The 19,603-nt window shown below is 35.4% G+C and overlaps 1 protein-coding gene across 2 annotated transcripts in view; it reads right to left on the bottom strand.

Annotated features, from left to right (window-relative positions):
• Positions 1 to 2,824: 2,824 nt before the first annotated feature.
• The window catches only part of LOC149782923 (junctophilin-1-like), a 149,536-nt gene continuing 132,757 nt past the window's right edge, over positions 2,825 to 19,603 (bottom strand). For both annotated transcript variants that reach the window (XM_089934477.1, XM_089934478.1), the window contains 3 exons: positions 18,547 to 18,665; positions 12,245 to 13,239; positions 2,825 to 8,957 (listed from right to left, as the gene is read on the bottom strand). In XM_089934477.1, the coding sequence (XP_089790603.1) occupies positions 8,871 to 8,957; positions 12,245 to 13,239; positions 18,547 to 18,665 (1,201 nt within the window). In that variant the 3' untranslated portion in view covers positions 2,825 to 8,870. The remainder of the gene's footprint in view (positions 8,958 to 12,244; positions 13,240 to 18,546; positions 18,666 to 19,603) is intronic.

Here is a 19,603-nt window from a genome sequence, read left to right as displayed (position 1 = left end):
AAAAATCATTTTACAGAATTTAAATCATTGGTGATAACGACTTTATCCTTCTTTGCACAGATTGGTTTGTATCAATGTACATTAACATCATTAGCACAAATGGGTCTGCATCAATGCACATTAACATCATTAACATAGATCGGTTTGTATCAATGCACACTAACGTCATTAACACAAATGGGTTTGTATCAATGTACATTAACGTCATTAACACAGATCAGTTTGTATCAATGCTCACTAACGTCATTACCACAAATCAGTTTGTATCTATGAACATTAACATCATTACACAAATGGGTTTGTATCAATGTACATTAACGTCATTAACACAGATCGGTTTGTATCAATGTGCATTAACATCATTAACACAGATGGGTCTGTATCAATGCACATTAACATCATTAAAACAAATCGGTTTGTATCAATGTACATTAACATTTAAAGCAAATCGGTTTGTATCAATGCAGATTAACACCATTGCACATATGGGTTTGTATTAATGTATATTAACGTCATTAACACAGATGGGTTTGTATCAATGTACATTAACATCATTAACACAAGCGGGTTTGTATCAATGCACATTACCGTCAATAGCAACACCTCGGGAGTAACGTATCATTTCATAACAGGTTGAAAGAGCAGAACTTGCATAATTTTCTTGTATCTTAATTTAATTTATTCTCATGCAGTTCAGTACCTTCTAAATAGACATGTACTGTTATACAGTTACGTTCCGCGCCCCCCAGCCATCAGGTACCATGTCTGTCTTGATTGACTGAAACTTTGATGAGGGTATTTACAAGGTATCAACTTCGTGCTATTTCCAGTTCACTTCTCTTGAGTCATGGAAACTGTACCTTAGTTATGAATACCATACAAAGGTATACTTATTTTGAGAGGGAATCACGACGTTTATTACATTGCCAGCTGAAGTGTGTTGCATGAAGAGAAATCACTGCAGCTTTGTTTATGTATATCATACATCTGTAAATTCATCTCTGCCATATTTCACAAGCATTTAACAAAACCCTCAGCTGTGACCTCATTCGTCGCTATTTGATGTTTATACTATCGCGAGTGAAAGAGCGCCATCTACAAGTTCTGCCATTGCTTTAATTTGGGTGTCCAAATAGTGTTTACACAAGTACTGCCTTGCATCATCTACAGTGCAGAATTGTCTGCGTTGTAGGAGTGATTCAGCTTAGAGACAAATTTTCTATCCGTTTTTAGCAAGAGCTGTTGGAATCAGAAATATAGGAGGTTGGGGTTCGGTGGGAGAGAGAGAGAGAGACAGATCATAAAATAAATCAAACAAAGTATGTTAAACAATGGTATATTCACAGTACACAGTACTTTAAACAATGAAGGCAGATCATTTAGTACGATAAATAAAGAAAATTATATTTCACGTTTTTCAGGGTAAACTATAAACTGATGAGCAACATAACTTTCATTCAAGTAGATGCCTTCGCCCGAATGCCAACAGCGTGACGAATTGTTTGGCCTTTTTTTTTGTAAAAAAAAAAATATAAAAATTTGTTGTTGTTGTTTTCGTTTGTTAGTTTTGTTTTTTGTGGGTTTTTTTTGGGGGGGGGGTGGGCTTTGGTCATAAAAGGTTTTACGATTTCTGGCGCTCCCGGTCTTTTTAAACACAATTCAGGGGAAGAAAAATGAAATTTTGTTGTTTTTTGTTTGTTTGTTTGTTCTTTTGTGGTTTGTTTGTTTTCCCAGTAATAAATGAGCTGTATTTGACCTTTAAGGAAACTAAAAATTAGTCTTCTTGAACTGAGAGAAAAAAAAAATACGTTCTCATTGACTTATATTGCTTAAAGAATTTTCAGAGCTTAAACACAAAGCTATAGCGAGTCCGTTTCCTTACTACAAACTTAAGTAATTTTAACCAAGTTTAAATTCTACTGTAACATAGACACTGTAGGTTCCATGTGATTCTTCAAAATGCTGTATTGCAACTGTTTCGAAAAGTATAAGCGTAGGTCGTATTTTGTAACATCAAAGATAAAGCATAAGCGAAGGCCGTAGTTTGTAACATCAAAGATAAAGCATAAGCGAAGGCCGTAGTTTGTAACATCAAAGATAAAGCATAAGCGAAGGCCGTAGTTTGTAACATCAAAGATAAAGCATAAGCGAAGGCCGTAGTTTGTAACATTAAAGATAAAGAAGAGTCAAAACTTCAAATATTCATGAAAAGGTGGCAGTAACATAATTAAAGTTGTACGGAATCGTTGAAAGACATTAACTTAAAAATTGCAGCAACAAAAACACAAAAAGCATTATATGGAAACGTTATAACTATTTATTGTTGGGCAATAATGCTGCACACTGATTCGTCGTAGCCCTGACGTTAATGACAGGTCTCGCTATGTAAGCTTACTCGGCACTTGTGGCATCCGGGAAATGTGGGTTTTAAAGAGTAAAGGAGAATAGTACAAGAAAAGGAAAATACCTCAACATCTCACCCTGTCCACGCAAACCTGAGGGTCATGGCTCCAGTGGAGTGTCGAGAGAAGCAAATATAGACATTTTGCGCGTAAGAAAGCGGATGTATTTAACCATACTGCCTAGAAGTAAACTAATCATTTAGAAGTCATTCGCCAAAAGAAAACTAGTTCCATTAACTGAATTCTATGTACTGCATTTCGGGCTTGCTGTAATTGGCAGAGATATTCTGTTGGGACGAATAGAAAGAAAATCACTTGACTAGTTAGAAGACTGAACTTGAATGGGCTCGGTTTATTTTGCTAGCTGAAATTTGTGGGCGCTGAACAAGTCGGTCAATAAATAGAAACCACAATCCCTAAAGCACCGTAAACTTGTTTATTTATTCTTCGATAAATGAAACAATACTATCGGAGTAAATCCGTACACATCAATAACGCATGACTGAACAAAAAGTGCAATACAATTATTTAACTTAAATTAGCACGAATGGTTACCAAAGATGGACATTTATTCTGTGTATCTTTATTAAAGAAAGATATGAAATGTGCTTTTCGATAATAAAAAATGCAATCCTTTCCTAATTTGTAATGCAACTTATGCCATTTTTATTCCGAATGATTTTGCGTTGTTGAAAAGATACATCTTGTGGACTGATTTTACAAATGCAAAGTATGCTTTGTGCCTGAATTCGAGTTCTTAAGGATATTTGCCTTTTCTCCTTTCCGTTTTCCAATGTTAATATATGACTACATCAACTGAATCGAAACAAGCTGTACTCTTATATTTAGCAAGTTGCATTTATGTTAAAACATGACAGAATTCAGTTGTACCAGTCTTTTATAATCTCATCTCACTTTCACACTTAATAAACTTTACTACAATAAACACCAAAACGTGAACAAAATAAATATAAAAAGGCACTATCATCAAACATAAATAAATAAACAAATAAATAAATAAATATTTAAATAAATAAAAGGGCTACCAGTTAATTAAAAAATAGTGTGTTCCTCACATTGCAACATTCCCATACTGCCTTGTAGGGGTAAACTGAAAAACAATTGTACATGATCTGAAAGACATGGAAAAATAAAGTATGAAGTGTGCGCTCTACCAGGTTCCTAGATGAAGTGGAAAAAGATGCCCACAAATATGGTGAACACATGCCGGTTGATTAACTTAGACAAAGCCAGTAAAACAGACAGGAAATGTATTTTCAAAGATTGATATTTTGCACTGGTGTATCAATAAAAAAATGCAAACATTTTTTTTATGTAACACAAGAGTAACCCTGCAACTGCGTGTGTGTGTTTGTGTGCTGTTGGTGGTTTGGTTCCTTAAATAAAAGAGTCGTTCATGATAAAACGTATCCAAAGCAGAGAACCAGCCTGAATATACATCGGCGCATTCATATTAGCTAGTAATGGACATTGAGAAACTAAACCAACATATTCTGCTGTGTTTAACATATAAAATATTTGAAAACAACGCGAATGTGTATCCTGCAATTTTATAACTTGCCATTGATTATTGGCAAAGAGAAGTTCAAAAAAATTGTGCTGTCGCTACTTAATTACGAATTATAATGATTGTTCGTGAAAAGCCTTTTGGTATTGTATTTATTTTTATGGCAGGTATGTGTTTTTATGACAGGTATGTATTTTTACGACAGGAAAAGTGATTTTGATATCTCCATAGCAACCACTTCATACAGGAATCTGCTAATAACTTCTTAGAGAATGTCACTCTTTCATACTGTACATGATTAAAGGAAAATAACGGGGTGATTAAATACGGAGTCTGTAATCAATTTATGACAAAAAGTTTGGTAAAATGTCATGACACGTAATTTACAATCCTCCTAAAATACGCACACACACAAATCTTTTATTAACTCGCATTGATGGAGAAAAAAAACCCACTTTGTTGACACACGCGGGATCAACTGTTAGAATTTCTATACGTGCAAGAAATTTTAGGATTTATTTACAAATGAATGAATCAACAATAAATTGAAAGAATAAAACTGCTACTTATCTGTCTGTAAAATGCCAATATAGTTCAGTTATTTAAAAACTCTTACATATACTGAATTTAGAAAGACAACATTTGAATCTTCTTATCTCTATTTTGAAATAGCAATCGAGAAAAATTATCAACACAGCTGCAATGAATCGAAACAAAATTAAAATGCACTTCTCAAAATTTGATTTTCAAAACAAATGTTCCGATCACAGGTTGTAAATAAAATAACATTCTATTCACATAATCATGGAGTTGTTAACAAAATGTTCCTATCATAAGTTGTAAATATGATAATATACAATCATGGAGCTGTAAACAAACAAAAAACAGGGAGTAATTATAGGTTACTGCATTTGTATAGGAAAATACGAGCGAGGTTTTCGGATGATATACTGCACGATCTTGGGAGTGCAGTATATCCTTCCGACAAAACGAGTTCATATTTTCCCCATACAAATGTTGTAACACTTATATTATATGCTCATTTTCTTATTATACATAAGGCTTAATTATATAAACAAAAATACACTACAAGAAACAAAGTAACTGAATGTATTCCGTATTCCGAACTAAATACACAAGCGCAGATTTATCATTACACAACAACATTATTAATGCGCATATAACTCCGCCCAGACAAATTTGAACTTAGTCGCGCTAGACATAACTTTCGAGGAAAAAAAAGGCGTTTTGGTTTGCTTAAAATTGAAATTTGTAGTTATAATGTGAATGAATGCGCATTGCAACAACTTTTCCATCTGATCTGGAATGAATGGATTTTAGTATTTTTGTCGATTCTACGAAATCTCGTGATTATGGACTGGATTTATCTGTGCCAATTCTACATGAAATACATCGGATTTCAACAGCGTGTTGACATCTGCAAGTGTGTTTCTGTTCTGTCATTGAATGTTTGAAATCATAATATGGGAAAAATATAAAGTCTTTCAATCGCAATTATCAAAAAGACTATGGAATATAAAGGTTATTTCATTTTGAGTGCAGCGAGAGGGATGTAATCGCACATGGAATATAGTCGAAATTACAGTACAATTTCGAAATATGTAATCAAGTTTGAGAACCCATGACATAGCTCATGTAATTCGGATTTGCAGAACTAAGTACATTTTGAGGAAATTCTGGATGTAAAACTGTAAGTATATTTTTGTCCATTCTTATTACCAGCTAAAGAAGACAGTTTATGCCATGTCGCTTGCATGTTATTTGTAAGGACCCTGTCTAGCGTCTATAGGTAGCCTAAATTCGAAACACTGTATCAAAAAAGTTAACGCGGAATGTGGCAAAGCAGCTCGTATATGGCAGTCCCGAAACATCTGCTATAGTTCATTCAGTTGGTTTACTTCATCCACGGACAAATAAAATAAACCAAAAGTGCTGGCGTCTGCGTCCATTATTTTGTTTATAATAGAAAGTAGTTCCTTTATTCACGTGAGTTCAATATGAATTGCACGCGAGTCCAATATCGTACAATACTGCACGATTCTGACAATGTAAAGTTAACGGAGAAAAAAAAATGAGCATATAATAAAATGATCTCCTTAGTTTCTTGGCAGTTAAATAAGAAAGATGTTTTTTTCTTCTTTTTCTAGCTGTTTAGATTACTTGCACATGGTGACAGCGTGTACATTATCAGGTTATGACCCTGACGTTTTGCTTTAAACTGTGTAGATTACATACACAGGGTGATATCACGTAACATGATCAGGTTATAACGCCGACTTTTGTGTTATAACCAAGTTTAATTTGAGAACAAAACTAGTATACTAAAATTTTAATATCTAACCATATCGCCATTATACTCACTTACAATTAAACATGATTCTACCAAAAAGGACCAGGATAAAAATATGTGCTAGTATGGGTTAATTCAATTACATTTTAGTTTTATAAATTATATCATGGCGCCCAGATTTGATTATGCCACGCTTTTTATAACACAGCATATTTAGGTATACAACGCTCAAGGGATATATTCTTTATTTTTCCATTTCATTAAAACAACAGTGACTGGAATGGACTGGAGCTGTGTTGACAAATAAACACTTCCAGGAATCAAAAGTTAGTCCATTTCTTCTGTTCTTGTATTTGTCTTATCTGCAAATTACTTATACCATCTGTGGAATTCTCGAGAAACTGCAACGAACCAAATTTGGTAAGAAAAATATGTTCTTACATATCTGATCCGAGTTAACATGTTTACAATATATATGTAGTACAGTACAGAGTTCTTTGCAATGACCTTGAACCTGATATCATGGATAGAAAATCAATGAACATGGCTCTGACAAATGTCAAGATATATCCAAATACTAAGTTTGGTTAAATCTATATTTCAATATTTGAAGAAGAAAAAAGTTATTCAAGTGGCATAATAAAATATTAATCAAATATATATCCACAACTAGGTTTGATAAAAAATCCATTCCCAGTTGCTTACATGCTTACAACCCAGTACAGCTTAACACCTGTGTCAAGACCCAGAGTTCAATGACAGAGTGCCGACTATCAACATGTTCATTGAAATGCTACTAAATGCAACGTCTTATGAAAATTTACTTGTATATGTACAAGTAACAGTGTTGATAAACTCTAAGAAGTACAAAACTGCAATGACCTCTGTCTTCACCCAAGGCCAATTACTCTGATTTTCAAAGCCATTTTCATTAAAAACCAATTAAATATTGCAAGAAGTGTTTTAATGAAAACCTTATATGAATACCATCATTCATACAAGTCTGAAGAACATATAAAAAATATCTCCAGATCCATGGCAGTCATGTTCAAATCTGACTGGCACCATTTTAATTTAGGAATAACTTCATCTTACTAGATTCAGATGTCTTTAATTTAAACTTTAATGTTGCTACAACCATCAAATCATTGAATAAAAAGATAGTAAAGATGGTAATATTGGAGGTTTAATTATCGCCATTTCTATTTAGGACCAGCAAGACATTATGAAAAGGCTTACTGAATGTGGCAGCATTTTCTTGTATGAAGAACTAGACATGATAAGAGTCTTCAAGCAGCACAATCATCCACTGAGGAGGAGTAGCGATACCAAATTTGTAAAGATCGTCATCGTGGCGGTCATAATGGACATGAATTCGGCAAAATTTGTATTTACCTCCAGCCAGACATCATAAAAAATCTTTTAATAATAGCATAAGTCAACATGATTTTCCTTATAGATGGTGTAGCGACAACAAGAAAGCTATCAAGATGGCCGCCATGGTGGCCATGTAGGATATAAGATTAGTATCATTTTCATTTAAGATCAACTAGACTCCATAAAAACTCATCCAGGTGAGAATCCAATGTCGATATGCCAACCGGGAACAATATTTTAAAAATGGCCGTCTTGCCGGCCATATTTTACATCAAAGCAGACGTATATCCATTTAGGATCAGCTAGGCCATGTGGCGTTAGTGTTAATAAAGCTTTATGGCAATCCTCCAAGTAGTTTAGCAAGGGTAGAGATAGCGATAACAAACGTGCGCCAACGGACGGACGACAAACCGTCGTTTAAGCTCTTCTGGTCTATGACCAATGGAGCTAAAAAGCATCAACAAACCGATTTCTTTGGAAAAGTGATCCAAACTGGTGCTTACAGTGTACCAGGGGAACAATTTGGAATCTGCATGGTCCAAAGTAAATGAATATAACACATTGTCCTTCATCCTTTCTTGCAGCTGGAAACAAAAGGTTTTGCATTCTAAAAATTATTCATCTGAGCGACTTAAGAGTTCATTCTGACTTGGCATATTTAGTGGACACTATCTCCTTAAAATTCGTTCCTCACTGTGACTTCAAAAAAGTAGACTCACACGTTAACAACGTCGGGGTATCTATGTAAGGCTCCCTTTAGCAATCTCCAATCAAACCAGCCAGTATTTGCTATGCCTACAAAATAAACTAGAAATGATATCCTCGGCAATAAATACGACATAGCAATCTTATTCTCTTATTCCAGTTGATTATCGAATAATTGTACATAGAAAAGATGATTTAAAATATCATCTGAACCTCAATCTCGGGTCTTCGGAGCAAACTAAAATCTCATCCCGAATTCGAGTAACAAAAAATAAAACTAGCACACATGCATCATGTCATCAAGTCTAGAGTGCAATCTTGAACTAATGGACTCTTTCAAGTTGCTTGGTCAATTAAACATGACGTCGTTAACATTTGGATATCCTCCATTAGCTGGAACCACAAAACAAGTTGCCCAGCAACGCAGCACATGCGGCCCTGACTGGGTTCTCCTCTGAGCCCCACACAGGGGCTAAAACAATGCCGTCAAACCAGGGGTTGTGGGAAGGTATGATTGCTAGCCAAAGAAACAACATGGCTGCCGTCCTCAGGAAAGAAGATTGAAAAACATGGTAGCGAGGCTGATGTTGAGAGCAATCAGTAGCACAAGGAGTTGTCGCTGTTGAACAAAATCCTGAAAGTGAAGAAAAAAAAACGAAACATATAATATTTCCGACCTTTTTTTTGAAACTAATACTCCAAAAATTATGGGAAAAGAATTAATCAAATTGAAAATAACATTAAGAGAAATAATGCGGGAAGGAAGATTGCAACTGACAAGAAATGAAAACAGTTTTTTTTTAAAAGGTTTAGTTCTACACAACAAGCTAAAGTTGAAGGGTCATTTTATAATCATTATACTTTCATCACAATGTGCAACCTTATTTCCAAGACTGATCCTTAGAACTTTCAAATAATAATGGAACACTTCCTCTTTTAAACAATGTTTCGTTTTAGAATCAAAGCCAATACGGTGATAACAACTTAGAAGTTAAATAAACCATTATGTAGTCCCTACATATAATGTTTCCCGCCCGAAAACCGATTCTACTCTTTGCCCTGTGTTTATGCGAAATGTTGCTCAAACATGTCGTCAAGCCGTTTTGAAAAAGTATGAGACGTCATATTTTTATTAGTGGAAGCGATAATGGCTGTTGGCTAACAATTATCGCATCTGGGTACTCAGTTTTATTAAATGGTGTATAATTCCGTTTTTGTAGACATGTGTTGCAGTAATATTTAGACTATTGGCATAATTTTCGCTACCACTAGATCTTTAGTTGTTGGGAACATAGAGAAGAGACTAGCGAAACGGACTGCTTTGACTTCGTTATTGAAAAGCTTGGTCCGTTCTGCAAACACCAGACATTTTCTCAACGGGCCTAGAGAATATGCAAATAAAAAGAACATGAAAGACGTTAATGATCATCTTGACATATAGTTCATAAGCCAAAATTAAATCAAGTCTCGGCAGAACATAGATTGGATACATAATTGTAATTCGGACCGCTCATGTAGCCTAGTGGTAAGAGCGTCCGCCTCGGATGCGAGAGGTTGTGGGTTTGATCAATGGTCGAGTCATACCGCTTACAAAAATGGCACTAACAGCTGCCTCGCTTGGCGCTCAGCATTAAGAGGTTATTGTTAGGACTGGTCGGCCTGGTGTCAGGATAATGTGACTGGGTGGGACATCATGCTACATGTCTGTGGCATGACGCCACAGTGCTAGACATTGTCTCACTGCAGACATCGTAGCGATATCACAGAAAAATTGTTAAAGCTACGTTAAAAATCCAAATCATACACACACACACACACACATACACACACACACACATGTAATTCAAACGAGGAATTATAAATAAGTATCCTTCCCTATTTCAATCTCCCAACTTCCTCGCCTAACCTGTGTGGGATGAAAATTACTTCATAAAACTTCATAATCACAATTAAAACGAAGAAATGAAAAAGTATCCTTCCATTTTTTTTCTCCACACATATTCACCCAAACCTTTTACAAATTCTAAATTATCCAAACTCGTCTACGGATTTAAATCTGAAAGTGAAGTATATATGTCTAAATTATGTTTGCATATATATATATATATATATATATATATATATATATATATATATATATATATATATATATATATATATATATATATATATATAAGTTTCATTCAGCAGTCACTACGCGACACGTTAAAATAGTGTTGGTCTAAATTATGATTTAAAACATAAAAGCAGATCTACTTGCATATTATGGAAGAGGACTGACAATTTAAGGTAAAACAAAGTTTCCTACATCTTCCTTCAGGTTACTGATACTGTCGTTTGACAAATGTTTTAAGGGAAATACAATGTCTATGAACACAGTAGACAGTGTTCAATATTTGCTGCTCATGCGGTGTTTTTCCCATTACCTTCTGTCCAAAGCTATTCACAAAAACCGTACAAATAGATCTTCAATACTGACGGCATATACATTTAATCGTCGCTGAATATTACTTCATTTTTACTTTTGGAATTTGTTCCTTTTAATCCTTTCGTTATTTTGGTTAGTGTTACCCAAAAATCTAGTATTGCCATCCTAACTGTGTATAAAATTACATATGTGACGCCCTCGCTGTCTCCCCATCTTCACCTTGCCAATTCTTTTTGTAGAACAGAACAAAAGAAATAGTCTATTCATGTAATGGGATTGACAGTCAATCTTTCCAGGCTGTAGTTGTAATTTGGTCTTAGCAGGACACATGAAAGTGGCATTCAGAACTTTGCAAACCTATTGAGACTTTATAGAAGAGAATATGTCAAAAACGTACCGCCAACATTGTGTAACTGCATCTAATTCCATAGAATTTATGTGCCATTCTTGAAATTACACTTCAAATCAATATCTAATCATATATGTACTGATACATGCATACTTTTTACTTTGTATATTATTACAAGGTCTGTAAAATAACTTAAATTCAACATATTTGGGAACTGAATATGGGCAAATGTGTAGAACAATTTCTGCCCATAGTTAGAAGAAATAAACATGATAATATTACACACCCATTATTATTGGGATTTTTAAACCTTAATTTTTTAAAATATATTTCGAGACACGTCAACAACAATCGTAGGTATGAATTTATAGAAGTCCTTTCTTATCATTTCTCCATTGCAGACATAAAACATATCAACAGCTTTTTCCCTGCACGATGAAAGAAATTATTGCATGAAAATAATAGTTACCAATGATAATTTAAAATTCCATCCCATAACGTAAGAATAATCATATATAATGAGAATATTCGCTTATCATAGAGACTTTGTGTGTGCAAAACCGCAAATTCAAGTTAAAAATGCAACACTCAGCATAAGACAGAGCAGCTGAACTTTCATCTCAGGTAAAATTATGCATACAAGAAATTGCATCTTACTTTGGAGATTCTGAAGTTGAGTTAAAAGTTGACTGATTAAAAATGTCGGGAATATGTGGCTAGATAATGGACACACACAGAGCAATTTAAAAACCTTTATAATCTTGGGTAACTCTGTGTGAGTAGAGGTACACAAAAGTTATGTCAGATACAGCTTCAAAAGTGCTTCACCATTATGGATGCCTAATCTTACTCTCAATTTCACGTATACGGAATTTTAAGCTGTTACAAGTCGCGTGGTCTTACTTTGGGAATAAAATAAACGCTATTCGTGAAGCCAAATGAAAAAAGGAAGTCTACCATGCGCTACCGTGCTGGAGATATTTGATTACTTTTTACACAATTGTCTGGTATAAAATAAAAAATACCGTTTCAGAAACACTTTTTAAGAGAGGTTTACAACACCATTTGAAACTTACCTCTGCAAAAAATAATTAGTGACAAAGGCGACATTATTCCCCACATTATGCTTTTTCGCAATACTTACTTTTAAATCTCCTAAAATCACGGCTACATCACCCTGTCTGCGTCGCTCTGCTAATTCCTGTAATTTTCGGAGCTCCTCGCGCCTTGTCGTGCTCAGTTGATAAGCCTCTTCACGTGACATTGGTTTCAATTTCTCTGAAGTTTTGACGCCTGTTATATCTGGAAGACTTCCATGTTTTCCAGAACGATCCAAAGAATTTTGGCATTCTAATTTATACTCCTTGGGTAAGTTTCCTTTAGAGGAAAAATGTGGTGGGTTGTCTTTCCTTTGAACACTTTTAACACGTTTTCTAATTCCGTTCTCGATGATAAATGTCTCTCGACTTCTTCCTGCTAAATTTTCGCTGCTATGAGCCTGTTCTTTTTCAGGAGCTGGTTTTTTGCTTTCATTTTCTGCTTTCACGATGCTTGGAAGCGTTCGTCTGCGCTGCAAAGGACGGTGTTTGCTTTCGTCATCAATCGTCTCCGAGACCCCAGAATCTGGTGACGTATCACTTGGGTGCATGCCCACACTGAAATGACGCTCCTCATTTGGAATTATTTCTCTTCCCAGTCCGCTATCATCCCGGTTAGCGGAATATTGATCAAAATGGTCATTAAGGATTGTGGAATTAAAAAGTTCACTAAATCCTCTACCCCTTCGAGATCCAGCAAGGAAACTGTATCGTCTAATTTTAAGTGAGGGGCTTCGGCTATGAGGTGAATGGTTGGGAATCATCACATTTTCTTGTGTCGAGTTTATAAGGGGATTTGGTGATTGATAGTTGCTATTTACATGCAGATAATTAAAATCAGCCTGTGCACTAGTCTTACGATAGTGTTCCATTTCATTGGGAATTCCTCCAGTATTATCGCCTTTTCCTTCCCTCACAGATTTTGAGCGCGTATGGGGGTTATGGTTTTGCATTCCTTTGACGTGACTGAAATCGTACGTATCCTCTGTCGTCTGGCCATTTTGTTGCTGCTCCATAAGTTTCTTTCTAATTATATCTGTTCCTGGAAATGGATGGAATAAAGTCTGCATTAAGATCCGAAAGCTAAATAAATATAAGAATATGCAATAACCCGAAGGCCAGTTGTATTACTAACGTACGGACCAATTTTACAGAGAGATGATTAAGAAAAAGATAAAATTTAAGTCTGACCTAATTTTGAGGCTGACAGTCAAATGTCTCAAGACTAGACTTGTATTTTAAGTCCTAGCGTTGATATCAATGACAAAGGCAGTTGTAGTCGATATATGATATTGCTATGAGCTCTTCAAGAATTAAGGACCCTAAGTATGTAACATTATGAGCAGATATTGACATTTTATTCCACCATTACCAGGGGTATAGTCCATAAGTCATTGAGTAGAGGCGGGCATGTCAGAAGAGGGACAACTATTTTGAAGAGATATGTGACCAAATCTACGGCCTGGCCTGGAAATTTTAAATTGGCGTAGCTGATGACGCCGTAGCGCTTAATGCCAATCGACATGCTAGGGTCCAAGGCGTTATAAAGTTATCCAGGATCTTTATGGAAGTTACTGATAAGATATAGTCGTTATTATAATTCGATCACTAAACAAATCCTCTCTTATGTTTTTAAATTATATTTCAGCAAATTTGCTGCAAAAGAAGGCATGGGAACCGAGTTCATTTGCATAGAAAAAATCTCGAATCTGCGCGCAGTATACATGTGCAAAATCCGTCAGACGGAGTAAATAAAGCTCTACTCGCCTATTTATTTAGTCGCTCATGTAAAAAATTAGAAATTATTTCGTTGTATACCGCGAATAAACTGAAAATGAGTGAAAAATATAAGTATGGTGCTTATTGCTGGTATGCGTTTTATACGTTATATCAACGACTCTTTCCTATTAGAAACTTCCATACTGAAGCGATATGGGAATTCTGTAAGAATGTATTAAATACTGACATTAGCGCCAACACCAGACAATGAAAAAAAAGGAAGTCTAACATCGGTGTCAAACGCTAATGCGTCCTCAGCTAAGTAGATCCCATTACAATATGAGGAACTGCGTCCTTTTCATCAGCTTTTTTTTCAAGAAAGTTCCGACACATAATTTGAGAAATATCATATCACACTGATCTTGCAGACATTATAGACTTCCGAATATTTTTGTCTGAAATTAAGGGGAAACTTTGTGGCGTCATGGAGGGTATGTCTGGAAATATGGAGCAAGTGTAGAGCGTTAGTAAAACGTAGCAATTTTTACGGATTGGGCTTAAGAACCGAAGACCTGTATGTATATATCCCAGGGTTCGTAAAAGCCCATCTACTACAATGAAATCTCTAAGTACTTCGATCTAGCATATCTAAAATACTACGCTGAAAAAATAACTCTTCTAAATTACTTAATATAATCGTTGGAAGAAATCAAAATTGTGAGTTATGACTCCGTTAATTAACCACACACATCACAGACACACATGACAGATTTTGTCTCATGACCTACGGTCAACAAGGAATCGGATGATGCCTGGCAAGAGAAATCACGCTGTAAAGTGTCGAATTTTGAATATGTATTGAACTTTAAAGTTGAATACATTGAGCATTAAAATTGTATCACATTTAAGCCAGAAAAGTCTTTTTTAAGGATCACATCGACCTTTCTTCTCTCTTCTCTCCCCATCAGAGTTAAACTTGAAAGGCCAGCATCTACGACTCATTGAGATTTGACCGGGAAATCGCAACGCTGTCATGAGAAAGTAAACATTTAAACTACCAACCATAACCGCTTGATAGGAACCCATGTCAATAATCATTTTCAAAGGGAAGTTGAGATACAACGTAGTCCAGAGATTCTAGTCTGTCCAAAATCTGACGAAAGAAATGATTATCATGGGAAAATTTAGGAACCACTGCGTACGATTGGTCAGTGTAAATTAAGGCGTACACTTTAGAGCAATCTGACTTTAAAGTGACGACCTTGGTCGAAATTCTTAAGTCTGAAAATTCCTGAGAGAGATGTTTGGCTCCAAGGAAGCCTAAAAAGAATAGTGCTTTCCTTGTTAAACAAGAAAAGGGGACGAGGTGGCTGTCTTGTAAGAAAAGACAGGTTTTAGTGATAAGACGCACAATTTCTGAAAGAGAACAGCATTAAGGAAACAGTGTTCTGGGAGAGACGGGACAGACCGAAGATGGAAGTCCGGAAAGAGATGACGTGTTCAAAATAAAAGACTAAAAGGTCTAGAAGAGATGAAGCGTTTAGAATAGGAAGAATATTCAGAATATGAGGACGTGTGGTGCACGGGTTATGAAGGGAAGGTGATGCAATCAGTCGTGGACATTGCACTCTTTTCACCACTCGTTATTATGATGAAATAAATCCAAATTAGACACTGTTATTAAATTCTGTTGACATAACTTAGGTTGAATTGGAGTTGCCGCTGTATTAAATTTTGTTATTTTCTTGTCTAAGAGGGCTCGTATTGCATTATTTCTTCCCAATAGTCTTGCTCAGTTCTCTGTTGATGTTCTATCTATCCACTCACACCGGGACATACAATCGAGGGAAGCCATCCCCTAGACAGCGCCAGCCAAATCCAATTAACCACCCCTCCTACTAAGAGGGCGACGTTACACACACTGACACATTACTCCTCGAGATAGCATATGTGTTTTAACGACCTTTTGTATCCCCATTTAACAATAAAAATAATGATAAACAGAACTCTCCTAAGCAGGGAACCAGTACAGGTTAAGAAAAGCACATGATTACACTTATGCAATCTAACTAAAAACAGGAGTGATGGGTGTGTTCTATTCCAAAATATGTTGGTCTGCTTGTGGAAAATGGTCCCGAAATAGACTATAACAATGATAATCTTTGAAGTGACTTGAAACTGAAAGATATAAAAACGTAATGGATCTGTTGTGTTGTCCATACACCGGTTATAAAACACAATGTAGAGGCATTGGTTTAAGATTCACGAAAATAATAACACTAAAGTAATATCAATGGTTGGTCAAAAAAAGCGTAATGCCCAAATTTAAACATCAGGTCTTATGACATGTTGTTTTCATGGTTATAACCTTCATACATCCGTCAGACTTTTTTTTCTTCTTATCCATGACATTTGCTTATGGTCAATGCAAAGTGTTTGACATCATTGATATCGTTCTAAGTTCACTCTCTTCTCGTAATATAATGCTGATCATGTATGAGTTCACATGGGGATTTTATAAACTGATAGTAAGAAAATGGTATACGTCTTATAGTGGTGACAGTTCATCACACCAATATTATTCTCAATCGCAACATGACTACTTCCGTGTTTTTCTGAGAGTAATGTAGACACAGACCTGGACATCATAAAACTTTTAAGCTTGACTTTGATTTATATTTACCCAATCGCAAGAAGCTTTATTTGTGTAACATCAAGTTTGATTGGCTGACAATGAAACGCAAACTCGGATTACTAGTTCTACATCAACCATGCTCTCACACTATGCTGTTCGCTTAAAATCAGAAGTAGAATGAACACCGTGGACCACGATTTGCCGTGGCATTATGCGATGAAATGCGACGCTTGATCAGGATCAACCCTGTGTCTAGCCGGATGACCGTTTGACAATGGCATCATATGATAGACGATATTTTGAGGAAGTGAAATAAGCTCTATTCTGATTGGTTATTCCTGTCGTGTTTAAATCACCACAAAATATTATGGTTCAGCATAGTTTACTTGCTTTTGGATCTGTCAATACTGAGGCGAGTGATTTATGTTCACAGGCACAAACAGAGGCAGTTGCACTTGGACAATTTGTTTACATCATGTTCTCAAATGATTGACCATGTTCGTGATTACCTGCTTATTATCTTAATGGATGATACTTTTGGTAGATGCCGAGGTCCCAGAAGTATAATTGAAATGAAAATGTCTTCCCAGAAATACAGTAGAAAATGAACGTTCGAGTGATATCTGTTAGTCAAAAGCCTTTCATTAGAAAATTGATTTCCCGTGAGTGCATTGTAACGCTTTCAAATTCAATCATAAATAGTGCTCGAGTTGCCCATTACCACTTCGTGTATTAATGCGCTTTGAACAACCACTATCATGTATATTAAATAAACGAACGTTATAGAAATGTCTCAAGCATATTGATTAGAAATTATGCATGATACATTTTTTTTCGGGGATCAAATATCAGAAGGACATTATTGGGTGACAATATTATTTTCAATCCAAGGACACTATGGTAATTACAGATCGTTCTGAAGGCAAATTTTGACTGAAACAATGCATTCCAGCCAATTTATTCCTGAATGATGACCGATGTTACAACAATAGACAACCCTTTTTCTGCACGCCCATATGCCAAAACTGTATGGATTTGCTAATTTATGTTGAACTTATATGAAAATAGAAAATACTCGCAACTAATGATTTTGCTTATTTAGCTTTACCGAATCAGAAAGCTAGTAAATGACACACAATCACAGGTAAAAAGTTTTGATAGGAATTTAGATGTCAAAACAAGGGGAAAAAGTCAATCTTCATACCCAAATTCCTTCGCCTTATCGCACAACCTTTAGAGTTTTTGTTGAGTCCAATATATGACAAATTTCCCAACAAACACAAAGCACGACCATATATTCTGTATATAAGGCGCTTCTAACTGCTTCAGCGTATCGAACAGTGTACATTGGTCTACCAGTATTCGTCAGAAGATATGTCCCTTTATTCTCCAACATTTTAAAAAATGTCATTTGTATATATGATATGTAGGGTGTATACAAAAGCAGTCTAGGAAAAGGATCCAAGTAAGAAAATTTTGAAAGTTATATGATTCTAGCTTTATTATAACCAAAATTATAGACTGATCTACTAAGTTTCGTGCTCAAAGAAGTTTCGGAAACCTGGGGTCTGATTCCACGCTCTTCCCAATCTAGAGCTGCTATTCACGAACCGATACGGGTATCAACATAGTTAGTCATTAGTCTGGTACTTGAGCCTCGAAAATTTAAAACAGACATTTATAAGTTTAAAGAAATATCTCAGTATCTAAGGTGCACACAACTGGCCTCATTTGTACAATTTGGAAAGTCTCCAAGTCAGGATACTTCCTTTTAAATCTAATTATTTCTATTCAATAGTTCTGATACGTCGTTTAAAGTTTTTCTTCTATTTTTAGTAACGGTGGCCATATTTGATGACTGATCGACATCATTATATATATGAAAATATAAAATTGATACGGCCAGGTGAGATAATCAATATGGATGAATGATTAAAAAATTAAAGAAACCAGGGAAAACTCAAAGACCCTTAGAATAATCTCTCTCTCTCTTACCTGGTTGATGAAACTCTGGAGCGTACTCTTTGGCTTTTAATCTGGCAATATCCGAGTCTTGTTCGGCTTTCTTAGCGGACTGGTCCGCCTGCTCGGCCTTGGCTCTGGCGTTAGCCATTCTATAATAAAAATGTAACCAGTCAAACAGAAAACTCCAGAACTATGTTGGAATGTATCAGATCTGAATACCGTTATATGGTTAAAATATATGCAGAGCAAATTATCCAGTTACTTACTAAATATTGTACGTGTGGTCTTGAACGTTTCACTTTTTAATCAACTTACTCCACGTAAGCCTGTTGGTGCCTTGTCTAATTTTGCTTTTTGTTTTCATTTGTTTTCCGAGCCGAGTCAAACTTCAATCAGTTTTGCGGTTTTAATTTTGTTTTAAAGAAATGAAGACATAATATAATATCACCTATAACACATTTTTTAAAAAGCTCTCTCGTTTTAAAATTTATTTCGAATCATCCTAAAACAGACACCATATCCCCGCAGAGTTACTGTTTTCTTTGTTTGAATGTCTGTATGGATGCATGCACCTATGCATCTGTAGATCTATGTTTCTCTCTTCCTCTGTCCACCCGTCAGTCTATCTATCTATCCAACAACCATCGGCCCACCAAACCATCAATCCATAAGTTTGATAGTTTAGCCATTTAACCTATACGTTTCTTATGTGATTATTCTATGGAGCTATCTCCGATTTGAGTCATGCGCACCCACCATGTTCTCCAAGACTCAACACAAAGCATGATTACTGGGAACACAAAACATGATTACTGGGAACACAAAACAAAGCCGTGTATTGTTCAAAGTTTGCCTAATGAAGGTATAAACTTCAAATGCTTGTATAGATTTTACATATCCAAAAGATATTATAAGAATTTTCATTTCAGATCCCATGATCTATAAAACTATGAAATACATCTAAATGTTTTTGAATTGACTTAGGAAGTTCCTCTTACAAATAAATACATGTCTATTGTGGTGTTGTTGTTAGGTTGTTAGATTTCTTTCAGAACTAGGTACCAATGATCTAATGGCAATATATATT

This window comes from Sinohyriopsis cumingii, chromosome 15 (genome assembly GCF_028554795.1).
Source record: "Sinohyriopsis cumingii isolate HCF-2022 chromosome 15, ASM2855479v2, whole genome shotgun sequence".
Classification (NCBI taxonomy): Eukaryota; Metazoa; Mollusca; class Bivalvia; order Unionida; family Unionidae; genus Sinohyriopsis; species Sinohyriopsis cumingii.
Note: the sequence above shows the minus strand (reverse complement) of the source record. Positions and strands in the feature narration are given on the sequence as shown.